Source organism: Nicotiana attenuata, unplaced genomic scaffold (genome assembly GCF_001879085.1).
Source record: "Nicotiana attenuata strain UT unplaced genomic scaffold, NIATTr2, whole genome shotgun sequence".
NCBI classification, from domain to species: Eukaryota; Viridiplantae; Streptophyta; class Magnoliopsida; order Solanales; family Solanaceae; genus Nicotiana; species Nicotiana attenuata.
In genome coordinates, this window is record NW_017676211.1 from 5,756 (window position 1) to 19,802 (window position 14,047).

Below are 14,047 nucleotides of genomic sequence, written 5' to 3' on the forward strand. Positions count from 1 at the left end.
ACAGAAGCACTGACATAGTGAATGTCCGAGGAGTCAATAAGTGCCTCGCTTTACAGTAAAGGAAGACGAATCCGCGAAAGGAAAGGTAACTGAAAGCGTATCCGCTTTGGGACCTGAAGGATTTTCTGTTCTGACCTTCCTGAGCACGAGAGGCGTAACGATCTGGGCACTGTCTCGGAGAGAGGCTTGGTGAAATAGACATGTCTGTGAAGATGCGGACTACCTCCACCTGGACAGAAAGACCGATTGAAGCTTAACTGTTCCCTGGGATTGGCTTTGGGCTTTTCCTGCGCAGCTTAAGTGGAGGGCGAAGAAGGCCTCCTTCCGGGGGGGGGGGGGGGGGGGGGAGCCATCAGTGAGAGATACCACTCTGGAAGAGCTAGAATTTCTGGGAGAAACTAAAGTAAGGAGCATGTTACAAATAAAAACCTCTCATACTCGGCTAGCATAAGGTGCAGCTTCAGGAAGTACATGAACAGTTCTGACAAAGTCAGAGAGAGTAGACAATCTTGATGTAAGTTCTTGTTTCTTCGCTCGCAGGAATTTTTGTTCTATAAAATTGTTGAATTTACTTTGTTCCAGAGTGACGAATGTGAAAGAGCTATCTGTGGGATGACTTGCACTAGTACATGCTCTAGTCTGCGATTTCTTATGCCTTGTGATTTTCAAGAACTAGTCTGTCATCGAACAAAGGGAAGACTTAGAAGAAATACAACTAATACAGTGCTACTTAAACATGCAAAACAGGTTTTCAGCAATAGGCCTATGCTATTTTGCAGCCATGGTGCATATATAGCCTTCTTTCTTTCAAACAAAATGGACGACAAAGTTGAAATTGAAGAAATTATGTTGGATGCTCCACTTCAAGTTGATCAACTGTTGGAACTATTCTCATCACCAGGCTTAATTCCACTGCAGCAAAAGAAATGTGGTAATTTGACTCGACCACAGACCCTGCAAGTTTATTTGCAAGCAGAAGAACATCAAGAGTATTAGCATGGAATAGTGTAGAGACCTAGATTAAGACCAACAAAGAAGGGCGGAACTGAGAGCACAACAAAAGTCGTTGCATTAGATAAGAAAATGAAATGACACTAAGCAATTGTCTTCCTTACTGAGGACCAAGATAAACATCATGGTGGCAGTAAAAACTCACACCCGAATCATATAATCATGCATGTCTTTCGAATATCATCATTTAAAATCTCAATTTCCCTACAGAATCTTTTTGTGTGTGTAAACAATCATAATCTTATTGTTTAACAATCATTCAAGCAAGATGTTACCTTGCAACATATCGTACTTAAAACCCATCGACTCGGAAAACACTAAGAAGCAAAAGCTTTAGTCTGTCTACTGAGCTAAGATCAGACAACCAGGTAAAATCTCAAAAACTTACTCCATTGGACAGCCAATGCAAGCTCAATAATGGGATATGTGATGAAAGAAAAACACTCTTTTTCCTTCTTGTCGACCTTTTTTCTATTTATGGGCGACCCAAGTACACTTTTACTTTTTCATTGTCCCTTTTCTTTGAGGGGCTTTCCGCCTATCAAAACTACCCTTGAGACACATATCGACTTTTATGCTAGTTCTTCTTCCAGCATGAAAGTTCCATTATTGGGAAAGACTGATGTACTATACTTTTTATTTTGTCGAGCCTTGCATTGGTCTCCGGTTTGATGATAGGACAAATAATAGTATTTCAGAAGCACTAGGAAAGACATACAAATGTCAATATATCCACCTTCCGTTATTTACAAGCTAAATAGAAAACTTAGGATTTTAGCTTACTAGCTAAACATTTCATGCTAGAATACGTTACGATTGAGATTACTTTATCGGAAGAAGCATCAAATATAACTTGTTCATTTCTTGGCATAAAGCTCTTACTTGCAACGCATAATCACTGGCACTGGTTTTAGAGCCTTTGGTCCATTTCTTATGCCTCTCTTATGAGGGGAAACCTGCATTATCAAGCATATCCTATCAGCATAACATAATGTGATGAAATGTGAACCATGCATACACAATCTCTCGGTGCCACATGCAACCTCACAGCTTGAACATGCATTTTGGTAAGTGTAATAAATATGGAAATTTAAACAAGTGTGCCAAGTTGGCATGCAAAACTATGCAAAAAAAGCACTAAGAAGGAGGTCAAGGAGGTCGTCTAATTGAGAAGGTTCCAATATTTCAGATAAAGGTTCAAAATCCAACATATGATTTTCTCTTTAGGAAAAGTGAAGAATGGTGCTTGTAAGGATTGTATACATTCCTTTTTGTGTAGATAGTTGGACATATTCTTCGGAAGCTTAAATGTTACACAATGTAAAAAATTTCCACCATCTTAGTGCAACATTAGTGAAATGATTTTTAACTTAAAAGGAAAAAAAAGGAAAGCAGACATTTCTTATGGAATATGCACAAGCAAGCAGAAAGCCCCTCCACATGAATAACCTAGTAAAGTGTGAAAGGCTATCAATCTTGCTGCCAATTATTGACAAAAAGCCGATAGAGATATATATACAGGGGCCTCTACAAAGCCACAAGTTTACCAGCATTCAGTTTATTGTCCGAAGGGGTAGTTAAGATCAGGATATTTCTAAGGCACTTAGCTAAACTGTTACTAATTGTGAATAAACAGCCAAAATGTAATCCCATCATTTCAGTACAACAATTATAATTTATTATAGCAAAATCTTATTTCTGGGCATCTTAATTTAAGTCTCAAATCCATATTCATGTATTTACTGGAATCCAATTTGCTTCCCCACCCCCACCCCATTTTGATTGTTAATAGCTTCCACAATATCTCCAAAAAAAAAAAAAAAATATTGTAGGAGGTCTTGTCTTGTCCCAACCAACTTCATTTTATGCTTTTAAGCTTAGTTTTACTACCTACTTTCATATCTAGAACTGTCCAGAAATTTCCTGGTCTGATCCAAGCTTTGAGGTTTGCAGGAGAATAAAGACCAAAATTTTAAAAAAAAAAAGTAAAGAGGGTCATTTTGTATTCTAAGCCACCATGTTGCCGAAACTATTTGCTCCCTCCACCCCATTTTCATTTGACCCAGCACTCGCCAATACCCTGACAAAGCTCACACTTTATCTTAATCTCTTCTACTTTGCAAGGGAACACAGAAAATTAAGCTACCTCCCAAATTTCGCCACCCACATAGTTACGAGCACCAGAAGTATTTACAGGATTCATATATTCTTAGTGCTTCAATTAGGATGATTTTTGCCCAACAGTACTTATGTTCTCTGATGGTTCTATTTCCCCAATAAAGATCATTATGGCAAATGTTTTCTCTAAAGATGTCTTTCTAAACATCCTGAAACTATCATCTACCAAGTTTATTACCTCATATTCAAAAAATAGAAATAAACAAAAGCTCTGCACACATAAAAGGTTTTGCTTCACATATGATCACGAGAGACTTTGTAACGTTACTGATATCATCTCACTGCGTAATTAGAATAAGACGATAACATCTCCGGAACCAAGACAAAAAGAGTACAAGGTAAAACTTAATGCAGGAATAAGTAGTCCACAGTGGCGGAGCAAGGAATCTATATAAGGGGATTAAAAGAAATACTAGAATGTCACACGTGAGAATTGAACTTCTTACCAAAAGCAATTTTTGAACCCTTTTATAGCTACAAGCCTACACTAGAAATTTTCCTTGTATCAGGGGGATTCAACAGTTCACATATAACCCAAAACATTCATTTATACACTACTTGCACAGTATAATTTTTTGACTAAGGGGATTCAGTTGAACCCCCTTCCCTCCTACTAGCTCTGCCGTAGTGTGCAACACTGTTCTGCCCAACATTATCTTTTCAAAGCCAGAATACATGGCAATGCAAATTGCGAAGCATAACTCAAGACTCAACAGACAGTTAACATCTTAATCATCAGGTGAACTTAATGTTTCCAAATCAATATTATGAGAATCTATATCCGCAAAAGAAACATACCCTATATTAAACAGTAAGGACGCCTAAAAGTACACTACGCAATATGGTTATCCTAAAACCCTAAACCCCTGACCGTAAAAGGATAATAATACCCATCAAGTAATAACTAAATTAATAACCTTAACCATCACTTTAAACGACATTCTTTTGCAGTCTAATTACAAAAATTCATGCATTTGCAGCCTAATTAGAAAGGATTAAAAAAGAAAAAGAGAGGATCTTTGTTACCTTTTTCTTAGGAACAGCCATGAGCTCCATAGACCCACCAAATAAAGGTGAATTTGGGAGCATAAATCCTATGCTATTGTTGTTGTTGTTGTTGTTATAATAGTTTTCATATTCAGGTAAAACCAACGATGGTGATGAAGCTGTCGGGTAATTAACTGCTCTATCAAGCGGTGCTGGTTGAGCTATGGCGTGGGAAAATCTTCGAAAGCTATATATATAATTGGATTTCATTCGGCTGCTTCTTAACATCAACGCCATTTTCAATTTTTCGCTGCTCCGGACGAAGGGAACTCAGTTCAGTTGATGCTGAAGAAAATGGCGAAGAGACAGAGGTTGGAGAAGGTTTCACAGGTTGAACTTGAGGCCCATGGATTCATATGGGCCAAGAATATTGGGCTTGGACTACCCATTTAGCAAAAAATTGCACAAATAGGATACTTTGAGGGGTGAAATACATAAATAACTCTCAAAATGGATGATCTTGAATTTTTGTGTGTTGTCCCCGCTTGTCGTTGGCAAAACTTTAAGGGATCGTTTGGTCGAGCAACAAGTTATCTCATGATTAATTATCACGGGATTAGTTAGTTTGGGATTAGTCATCTCACCCTCTCATATGGATGGAAAAAATACTATAATCCTGAGATAACTAATTCCGAGATTAATTATACCACAATTTTATCCCAACCAAATATAGGATTAACTCATCTTAAATTTAATCTCGCGATCAATTATCCATTATCCCTCGTACCAAACAAGTCCTAAGTTTAACAAGTATAGCGCCTAGCTTGTCTCCCATGAACAATACTTTTAACTTTTAACTTTAAAGTTATGTTTATAGGACAAGTGGGGGTCAAAAATTAAAAGATAATTATGAAATTCCTGTTAGGATTTGCCCTGAATTTTTAATCTATTAGGACTCTCTTTCTTGAAGGAATGAAAAAGACCCCTAAAAGGATTAAATATCCTTAATATGTCTTATCCTTTTCTTGGAAGACAAGTTTTGCACATCTATAAATTAAAGATCTCTTGCTTCTCACAAGAGCACAAAAATATCCACAATGTAGTCATTCAAGAGTTTTGTTTAAGGGGAGATTTTTCTCTCGATAGTTTTTATTCTTTTATATTAGTTTTATCATATGTAGATCAATTGACCAAAGCATTATAAACTATTATGCTTAGTTTAGTATATTTTTCTTTTGTCGTCTGATTTATCGTCAACAAAGCTTTATATTATTAGTTTCCGCGTGCACCATGTTATTTCGATCCCAACAATTCCGGTCCTTCGAGTTGACGCTTTTAGTGAACCTTTTCTTTTCTTTTTTTATGCCTTTTTTATATATTTCTTGTTTTAAATATTAAAAAAAAAAAGTGTAGCATTTACCACAATTTTCTTTCTTACCATTACTTTTATATTACTTGAGGGTCTTCTTTATTAACTTCTTTGTTTGACATGTGAATTATGGATCCACTTATTAGAAGAAGCAAACAAAAAAAGATTGTGAATCAGTTATAGAGTACAAGGATAATTTATATGAAGAAAAAAGGGTTAGAAGTCATGTTGAATTGAAGAAAAAGACAGCAAATAGCATAAGGATAATTAAGATGAAAAATGAAAGGACAAAAATAGGAACGACACTTCTTTTTATCTGCTTGTATTTGCAATATAAAACCGTTAAATTTAACAACTTTGTTCCCTCCAAAAAAAATTGTATAACTGTAATCCAAATCTAGTTACATGGCATTTCCTGCTCCAACACTTAAAATAGGAACTTTCTCATGCCAAGATTTCATTACAAAGAATTCAAGAAAAGACACATTCACACCAATTGACCCTTTTTCTCTTGTACCCAAATGCAAATCTTTGACAGACCTTAAGCAAATTCAAGCCTTTTCCATAAAAATCCACATGCAAAATGATGTCTTTTTTATGAGTAAGCTCATAAATTTTTGCATAGCTAATCCAACACCTGCCTCTTTGCACCATGCCCACCTCTTGTTTGATCAAATTCCACAACCAGATATAGTCCTTTTTAACTTCTTGGCCCGGGGCTATGCTCGTAGTGACACCCCATTAAATGCTTTTGTCCTGTTCTTGAAAATTCTAACATTAAGTATTGCCCCTGATTTTTATACCTTTCCTTCTCTGTTGAAGGCTTGTGCAGGTGGAGAAGCTTTAGAAGAAGGTAAGCAATTGCATTGCCTTTTGATTAAATATGGCCTTAATGACGATATGTATGTTTGTCCTGCACTGATGAATATGTACATTGAGTGTAATGACAATGGTTCAGCTCGTCGAGTGTTTGATAGGATAGCTGACCCTTGTGTGGTAACGTATAATGCGATCATAATGGGTTACGTGAGAATTAGCGAACCAAATGAGGCTCTCTTGTTGTTTCGTGAATTGCAAGTGAAAAAACTTAAGCCTACTGATGTTACAATTTTAGGCGTTGTTTCATCATGTGCTTTGTTGGGAGCATTGGGATTCGGAAAGTGGGTGCATGAATATGTTAAGAAGAATGGTTTTGATCAATATGTTAAGGTGAACACTGCACTTATTGATATGTATGCAAAATGTGGGAGCTTGCCTGATGCAATTTCAGTTTTCGAGTGCATGCCTTACAAGGACACTCAAGCATGGTCAGCAATGATCATGGCTAATGCTATTCATGGGCGTGCTCGTTGTGCAATTTCTTTGTTTGAAGAGATGCAGAAGGCTCGAGTTAGACCTGACGGAATCACATTTTTGGGTCTATTATATGCATGCAACCACAGTGGATTGATCGAAGAGGGTTTTAGATATTTCAATAGCATGAAAGAAAGCTACAGGATCGTACCAGGGATGAAACACTATGGATGTATGTTGGATTTGTTGGCTCGGGCGGGCTGCCTTAATGATGCTTTTAAATTCTTAATGGAAATGCCTATTCCGCCTACAGTTTTACTTTGGAGGACATTGTTAGCTGCTTGCAGCACTCATGGAAATGTGGATTTGGGAAAGCTGGTAATTGAGAAAATCTTCGAAATGGACAAATCACACAGTGGCGATTATGTGATCTTTTCAAACATGTGTGCTCGAGCTGGGAAGTGGGAAGAAGTGAACTATACCTGGAAATTGATGAAAGTTAGAGGGATTAAGAAAATTCCTGGCTGTAGTTTGATAGAGGTTAACAATGTAATGCATGAATTCTTTTCTGGTGAGGTTACGCGTATTGAGCACAGGGAGCTCCACCAGGAAGTTGACAAGTTAATTGAGAAATTGAAATTGGTTGGTTATGTTCCTGATACTTCTATAGCTTTTCGTCCTGGCCTAGAAGATGAAGAGAAAGAAGCTACTCTGAGGTACCACAGTGAAAAATTGGCAATTACTTTTGGTCTTCTTAATAGTCCACCTGGAAAAACAATTCGTGTTGTTAAAAACCTTAGAATCTGTGGGGACTGCCATTCAGCTGCAAAACTCATATCGCTCATCTTTAAACGAAATTTAATTATCAGAGATATGCAAAGGTTTCATCATTTTGAAGGAGGAAAATGTTCTTGTGGGGATTTTTGGTAACAAATGAACGGTACGCACTCTTGCAGCGGGAAACATCCACCACCTTCACATTAACATGTTTCATCAATTTTAAGGTGGAAAATGTTCAGGTGGGTATTTTTGGTTACATAATTGATGGAATGCACACTAGATAGAGCAAGCATCAACCACCTTAACATCAACAGGAGCAAATGCAGAGTTTCCTTGTGATGACTGGGTATTCTCATCAGCCATCAAAATAGCTTGTCTTACAGATTTTCTTGTGAATCTTGGTGAATTTCGAAATCCAAGGTTTGAAAATAAGTAGGTTTTTTTAGTTTTGCATACATATTACATTTTGCTAAGTTTCTTTAATTCTTTCAATCCATAAATTACATGCGAAACTACTCTTTCTTGCAATCAACTGAAGTACTAAACAGTACTAATTCAAGAAGAAAACTTAAAATTGAATCCATTAATAACCCTGTATTATGGAAAATGAAATTTCAATGTAGAACCATTATCCTTGAAATACTGTGTTTCTGTTTGGTACATAATTTCATTATTTTCCAAACAAAAGCCTAATTGAGATGAGACCATTATATGTCTTGGACCACAGACCCTTTTTTTTGTTTTGGTAACCATGCTTCATGAAAAGAGAGGACCACGCAACTTGTTCTACACTAACCTGCTTGACGATATTCTGTCCACTAGCCATCTTAAATTTTATGAACTGCCGTGTAGAATTCCTAATAAATGTGGTATCTATCATAACATATGCCTCACCCATATTAGCAATATTTAGCATGCTTCCCATACTTCTCTGTGATGGGGAGTCAAATCAAAAAATGGCTCCATTTGGCACATTCTCGCTGTCCAAAATATCCTGTTAGACTAATGTTAGCAGTTTGTGTTCCACATTATTTTACCCCTTGGACATGAAAATAACTATTTTTACTAATGTAGAGTTTGGTAATTTGTTGCAGTGAACTTTGGCATGCATGGGCTTTGGACAAATTACAACAATGGCTCCTATCCAAAAAGTGGTGATAACACAGCCCTCTATAATGAAACAGAGGTAAGCTCAACAAATTGCTATTTTACGTATTATAGATATGATGCTCTTTTGTACCTTTGGCGCACTGGCAGTAGCTCGTGAACAGAGTTAATTTCTAGAAATAGTTGCTCAAGGAACTATCTTTCTCGAGTTTCTACCACTGGAGTTTCTATTTCAACGGATGACATGGGTATGATTACAAATCTTCGCCCACTAGCCCCATCAAACATCAAGTCCATACTAGATTGTTGGAGATGGTGGGAGTGGGCAGGGCAGGGCAAGAAAGTAACAACCATACCCGATATTTAGAGCGCCAGAGATAGAAAGCGGCGACAGCTGGATTGGAGTTATTGAACATTAAATAAGACCATTCTCATGGCTGACATAATATGAGTACTATAACATCCTTGTGTGGACCTCTTTGTTACAAACCCAACTATTGATCTGCATTTTGATATGGTTGTCTGGTGTCAAATTCTATCTTAATAATAGGTTATCTATAAACGAAGCTAGAATTATTCCAACCACATGTCCTTGTAGTCTGACATTGAGATTATCATCATTTCATTAAGTAATGGTTGACAATTAGCACTGCATTAGGATTGTGTCGAGATCAATTGAGAGTGATAAGGAACTTAAAGTTCTATTTGCTTATTAACTTACAAACAAACGTTGGATACAGGAGTTTGGTTTGTTCCCAATTATAGCCTGGTTAGGCCAAGGACATGCTTGCTATTTGCTAATGTAGCCACAATCATAACAGAATTGTTGTTCCCTTGGGCAAGTCGTTCGCTATCAGAGAGGTTGGTTCGAGTCCAACTCGTGAAGCAGTTTGTGACTGTTTGTATACCTCGAGATAAATTTTTATCCACAACTCATCCTCGAAATCTAGTCTAGTTTAGTCATATAGGACTTAAAACTAAGGTGCTTTCTCTGTTGGTTTAATTGTGGAATCAAACAGTGGCGGACCCAAATTCTTTAAATTATGGGTGCTAAACTACTTTTAATATGATATTGCTACTGAGATTGGGTGCCAAGTCAATCTACTTGTGTGCGTACCTTTAACGTAGGTCCACCATTGGAAATAGACCGTGATCTCAGTATAATGCCTCATCATACATATCTGTAACCAGATTTATATGTATAGTCAATGATTTGTATGTATAGTCACCTCTGTCGTGCTCGTCAACTATCTGATAGATAGATTTATATGCAGGGCGGATTTAGAGTATAGTATAGGGGTTCCTCGGAACCCAATAACTTTTGCGTACACCCTATATTTCTATTAAAAATCCACCAAATATCTATAAATATCTAACTGCGAACCTAGTTATTATTGTATATTAATTTGAGATCACGATAGGAACCCATAAACTTTAAATTCTAGATTCGCCTCTGTTTATATGTATAGAAGGATAGGATGCTCGAAGTTTTCCATTATGACAAACCACCCAACCCTATTGGTGCACCCTTACCCTGTGGTCCTATCTCAAAGCACCAGCCATATTAAATATATCATGTGTACCTTGCTCTTCTCTTGCATTATCACATGGCACCTCTCATTTGTTTTTTGGTGAACCTGTAATAATAATAGAGATAAAAGAGAAAAAAGAAAAAAAGAGAAGACCATTGTTGAGATTTAAAAAAATTTACTCAAATAGTTGAGCACAAAGTTGTAAGTAACCACTTTACTGTGACTCATCTCAACATTGCATTTTTTTTTTCTCCCCTCCTTTCTCTTCCCATGAATGAGCTAAGTAAACATTGAAAAAGAAATACTGAAATTCAAGTCACCTATCTGACTTAAATTTTGTAATGAAATTAATAGAAATTCGAACAACCTACTGGTGCTCCCCATCTTACTTTAATTTTGTAATTCCAGATACCTGGCTTGTTCAAGATTAGGTGCACAATCCCATATACAAATATACTAGAGTGATTTTGAATGTTTTATGGTTTCAGTACTGATCTTCAATATGGGATTTGAACAGGGAAATCCTCAATCTCATCCGTCCACGCGTTCTTTTCAATGGCTGCATCAACGGTCCTTAGCGCGCGCCAAACAGCACTGTTACATTTGAATCCTGAGCCGAACCCTATTTGCCATGCTCTGTCACCCTTCTTTATCCTCCCTTTGGCCTCGGAATAGGCCAAATTATACCACACTGAGCTACTTGAAGTGTTTCCGAACCTATAAAGAGTCATTCTTGAAGGTTCCATAAGTTCTTTTGAGAGATCAAGATTCTTCTCAAGCTCGTCCAACACGGCCCTCCCCCCTGCATGAATGCAGAAATGCTCGAATGCCATCTTGAAATCGGGGATATACGGTTTTATTTTCCTTTTAAGGACATTTCTCGCGACTAAAGAGGCGAAAAAGAGGAGCTGCTCGGACATTGGGAGGACTAGAGGGCCAAGAGTTGTAATATTTGTTTTTAAGGCCTCACCAGCTACTGCCATTAAGTCTTTTGATAATGACATGCCCTTTTTGCCATCCTCTTCCTCGTCTTGGTAGGCGCAACCGTATGCTCTGTCGTCTGCACCTTTATGGGTGCGGACGACGTGCATCAGTTGATATTTAGAGCGCCAACGATCTGAGGAACGGTTCGAAAGGAGAACAGCAGATGCACCCATCCGGAAAATCATATTTGGTATTAGCTTTGATTTGTCTTTCCCTGTATAGAAGGCCGCTGAGACTACTTCTGTACTTACAATAAGTGCATAGGTGTTTGCTTGCCCCTATTCAGTAATTTCATATGTCAGCAATTTCTTGAAGAGAAATAAGGGTAAACTTGTAAAAAAGTACTTTTTATTAGTGATTTCATAAAAAGCATATAAAAGGGTAACATGACAATCAAAATGGGACAGTCCTCCTCCTGTTGCATCTCATTGATCATGCTTGATTAAGTACGGAATTTAAGGAGAAAAAACTTTATAACATATTGAAAATATATATTTAGAACTTGTAATCTTAAACATACATGACATTCCTATGGCTAAAGAATCTGTATTGTATTGACTGAAGGCATTTTTTGTAAAGTATTTTCCTATGGCTAAAGAATCTGTATTTTCCTTCAAAAACATACCTAAAAGTAAAATGAAAATTTAATGTTGAAGAGTTTCTAAATATTAAAATATATTATTGATCTTCTTTGGAACAAACAAAAAAACAAAACGAGGGCCATATAAAACAAAATTGAGGGAATAAGTGTTACTAAAACCTTCATAGAAATGTTTCAACATGAGAGTACGTCAATAAATCTAAATAGCCGTCCACTCAAATGTTTAAACTGAAAATAGCAAACAGATATATAATATATATGTATAATCTATATATAATAAATGTATAATCGTATATAATTACTGGGTAGGAAAAATAAGGAGATTTTTTTTTTGAAATAGCCAGATTTATAACTGGTAACTGAAAAATAGTCACGGTTTCAAAAGTAATCGAAATTTAGCCACTTTTTCATATTAAGATATAATACGTACAGAAACACCCTTAAAAATTCGGAAAAATCCTAGCATAATATGCTGGAGTTCGAATTTTTTACATATGAGATTCCAGTATAATATGCTAGAATTTCATAATTTGCTGGGGTTCCAACATAATATGCAAGAAGTTTAAATGGAGTAGTTCCATAATCCAGCATATTATGCTGGAACTTTCCGTGTGCTGGAGTTCCAGCATAATATGCTGGAAGTTTATACTCATGAGCTCCAGAATCCAGCATATTATGCTGGAACTTTCCGTGTTTCAGCAAAACATTGACTATTTTTCAATGAATTTGTAAATATCCGGCTATTTTTTTATTACTAGTCCGAAAACTGACTAGCGCGTACTATTTTCACTAAAAGATTGTGTTTGAAGATATACCAACCTGTAAAAGCCGATTAGCTAGGTCTACAGAAATAAGTCCAGCACTGCAACCCATGCCTCCAAGATTATAAGTAATCACATTAACTCCAAGCTTATAATGGTTGACAATCATAGCAGAAAGAGAAGGTGTTGGGTTAAACATACTAGAATTAACAATAACAATCCCAATCTCTCGAATTTTCACTCCTGTTTTAGCCAAAAGATCGTCAATGGCACCAACAATAACCAATTTAGCTTGCTGTTGATTACTACTAAGAGAAAAATTTGATGGAATCCATTTATCTACTGGAATATAAGTCTTATCACTTAAACCTGACCTTTCCAATATTTTCTTTTGAAAATTCAAACTATCTTCATCAAAAATACCAGCCAATTTCTCTACTAAACGTTCTTTAGATATCATATAACGTTCATGTGGTTTATAACATGCAAAATCGACTAAGTAAACATTTCTTGGACGACTCATGAAATATAATGTGGCTAAAAAAACAACAATTGTTGAATAAGATTTCAACATGGCTAGATTTGTCATAAGATCTTCAAGTGTAAGAGTTGAAAGATGAAGTCCAATAGCAACAAGAATTGGAACAATGAGAAGATAAATTGCATTTGATATTAAGTAATGGTAACCAAGTTTTACATATTTAAGTCTAACAGAAAGAAGAAAATTGGGTAGATTTGAATGGATTTCTCCATTTGGAGAATTTTCTGCCATTGTTTTTGGAGAAGAGAAGAGAAAGACTAAAACAAGAAAGGTTGAGGAAAAAAAATATTTGGGGTATGATGAGTTTCCAAGTACATCAAGATTGGTCACAATTTAAAGAGTACTGAAAAAAATAGTCTTGCCCACCCAATTAATGTGCCATTAATTGAGGATATATAAGAATACAATATAGTCAAAATTTGTCATTTACATTTGCCAACTTTCCATTTCCTTTTTAATAAATGCAAAGGTTAGGTTATACCCTACGTGTGTCGGAAGAGATTTTTACCCATGATAAGAAGATAAGACAAATTATTGTACTTGTAAGAAAGGATAATAAATTATTGAAGAATTAACCTACATAGCAGTCCACTCTTACTTAAATTAAAAATAGTCGGTAAATGTATAACATATATATAATTTATGTATAGTCTGTGTATATAACTATGTATGATTTATGTATACCGGCTAGAAAAAGTAAACGGTAAAATTATACGACTATTAATCTATTATGATAAGAAATTCTTTTTCAGCAGTTCTCTAGCCGAGGTATATTGGAAACAACCTCTCTGCCCTTCCAGGGATAGGGCTAAGGCTGCGTACATATTACCCTCCCCAGACCCCACTTGTGGGAAACTACTGGATTTGTTGTTGTTGCTGCTTGTTATTCTAATAAGAAAGCGA

General features: G+C 36.3%; 3 protein-coding genes across 5 annotated transcripts; 1 reads left to right on the forward strand and 2 right to left on the reverse strand.

The window, feature by feature from the left end:
* Window positions 1-509: 509 nt before the first annotated feature.
* Window positions 510-4,573, reverse strand: LOC109220847. Its single transcript, XM_019385311.1, has 3 exons — window positions 4,216-4,573; window positions 1,894-1,967; window positions 510-954 (listed from the first exon to the last, which is right to left on the reverse strand). The coding sequence occupies exons 1-3, from the start codon at window positions 4,471-4,473 to the stop codon at window positions 873-875; spliced, it is 414 nt and encodes a 137-aa protein (XP_019240856.1). The 5' UTR covers window positions 4,474-4,573; the 3' UTR covers window positions 510-872.
* Window positions 4,574-5,679: 1,106 nt separating this feature from the next.
* LOC109220848 (pentatricopeptide repeat-containing protein At2g02980, chloroplastic) lies at window positions 5,680-9,309 on the forward strand. 3 transcript variants are annotated; one of them, XM_019385313.1, is made up of 2 exons: window positions 5,680-8,050; window positions 8,713-9,309. In XM_019385313.1, exon 1 carries the CDS (start codon window positions 5,951-5,953, stop codon window positions 7,766-7,768), a length of 1,818 nt encoding a protein of 605 aa, XP_019240858.1. In that variant the 5' UTR covers window positions 5,680-5,950; the 3' UTR covers window positions 7,769-8,050; window positions 8,713-9,309. The 3 variants fall into 3 exon arrangements, with proteins under 3 accessions (XP_019240858.1, XP_019240857.1, XP_019240859.1); XM_019385312.1 differs by having other exon boundaries at window positions 5,680-8,038; XM_019385314.1 differs by having other exon boundaries at window positions 5,680-7,964.
* A 1,085-nt stretch (window positions 9,310-10,394) lies between these two features.
* On the reverse strand, window positions 10,395-13,428 carry LOC109220846 (3-ketoacyl-CoA synthase 20-like). The gene is made up of 2 exons (XM_019385309.1): window positions 12,662-13,428; window positions 10,395-11,519 (listed from the first exon to the last, which is right to left on the reverse strand). The coding sequence occupies exons 1-2, from the start codon at window positions 13,373-13,375 to the stop codon at window positions 10,755-10,757; spliced, it is 1,479 nt and encodes a 492-aa protein (XP_019240854.1). The 5' UTR covers window positions 13,376-13,428; the 3' UTR covers window positions 10,395-10,754.
* Between the last annotated feature and the right edge of the window lie 619 nt (window positions 13,429-14,047).

Bases quoted from the DNA above. Each gene is read 5' to 3' on its own strand.
- LOC109220847 (XM_019385311.1), bottom strand. From the start codon at position 4,473: ATGGCGTTGATGTTAAGAAGCAGCCGAATGAAATCCAATTATATATAT. The intron at 1,968-4,215 runs GTAACAAAGATC...TTGATAATGCAG, and splicing joins TGGCTGTTCCTAAGAAAAAG to GTTTCCCCTCATAAGAGAGG. The intron at 955-1,893 runs GTAAGAGCTTTA...ATAAACTTGCAG, and splicing joins CCAGTGATTATGCGTTGCAA to GGTCTGTGGTCGAGTCAAAT.
- LOC109220848 (XM_019385313.1), top strand. From the start codon at position 5,951: ATGGCATTTCCTGCTCCAACACTTAAAATAGGAACTTTCTCATGCCAA.
- LOC109220846 (XM_019385309.1), bottom strand. From the start codon at position 13,375: ATGGCAGAAAATTCTCCAAATGGAGAAATCCATTCAAATCTACCCAAT. The intron at 11,520-12,661 runs GTTGGTATATCT...ATTACTGAATAG, and splicing joins TAGCTAATCGGCTTTTACAG to GGGCAAGCAAACACCTATGC.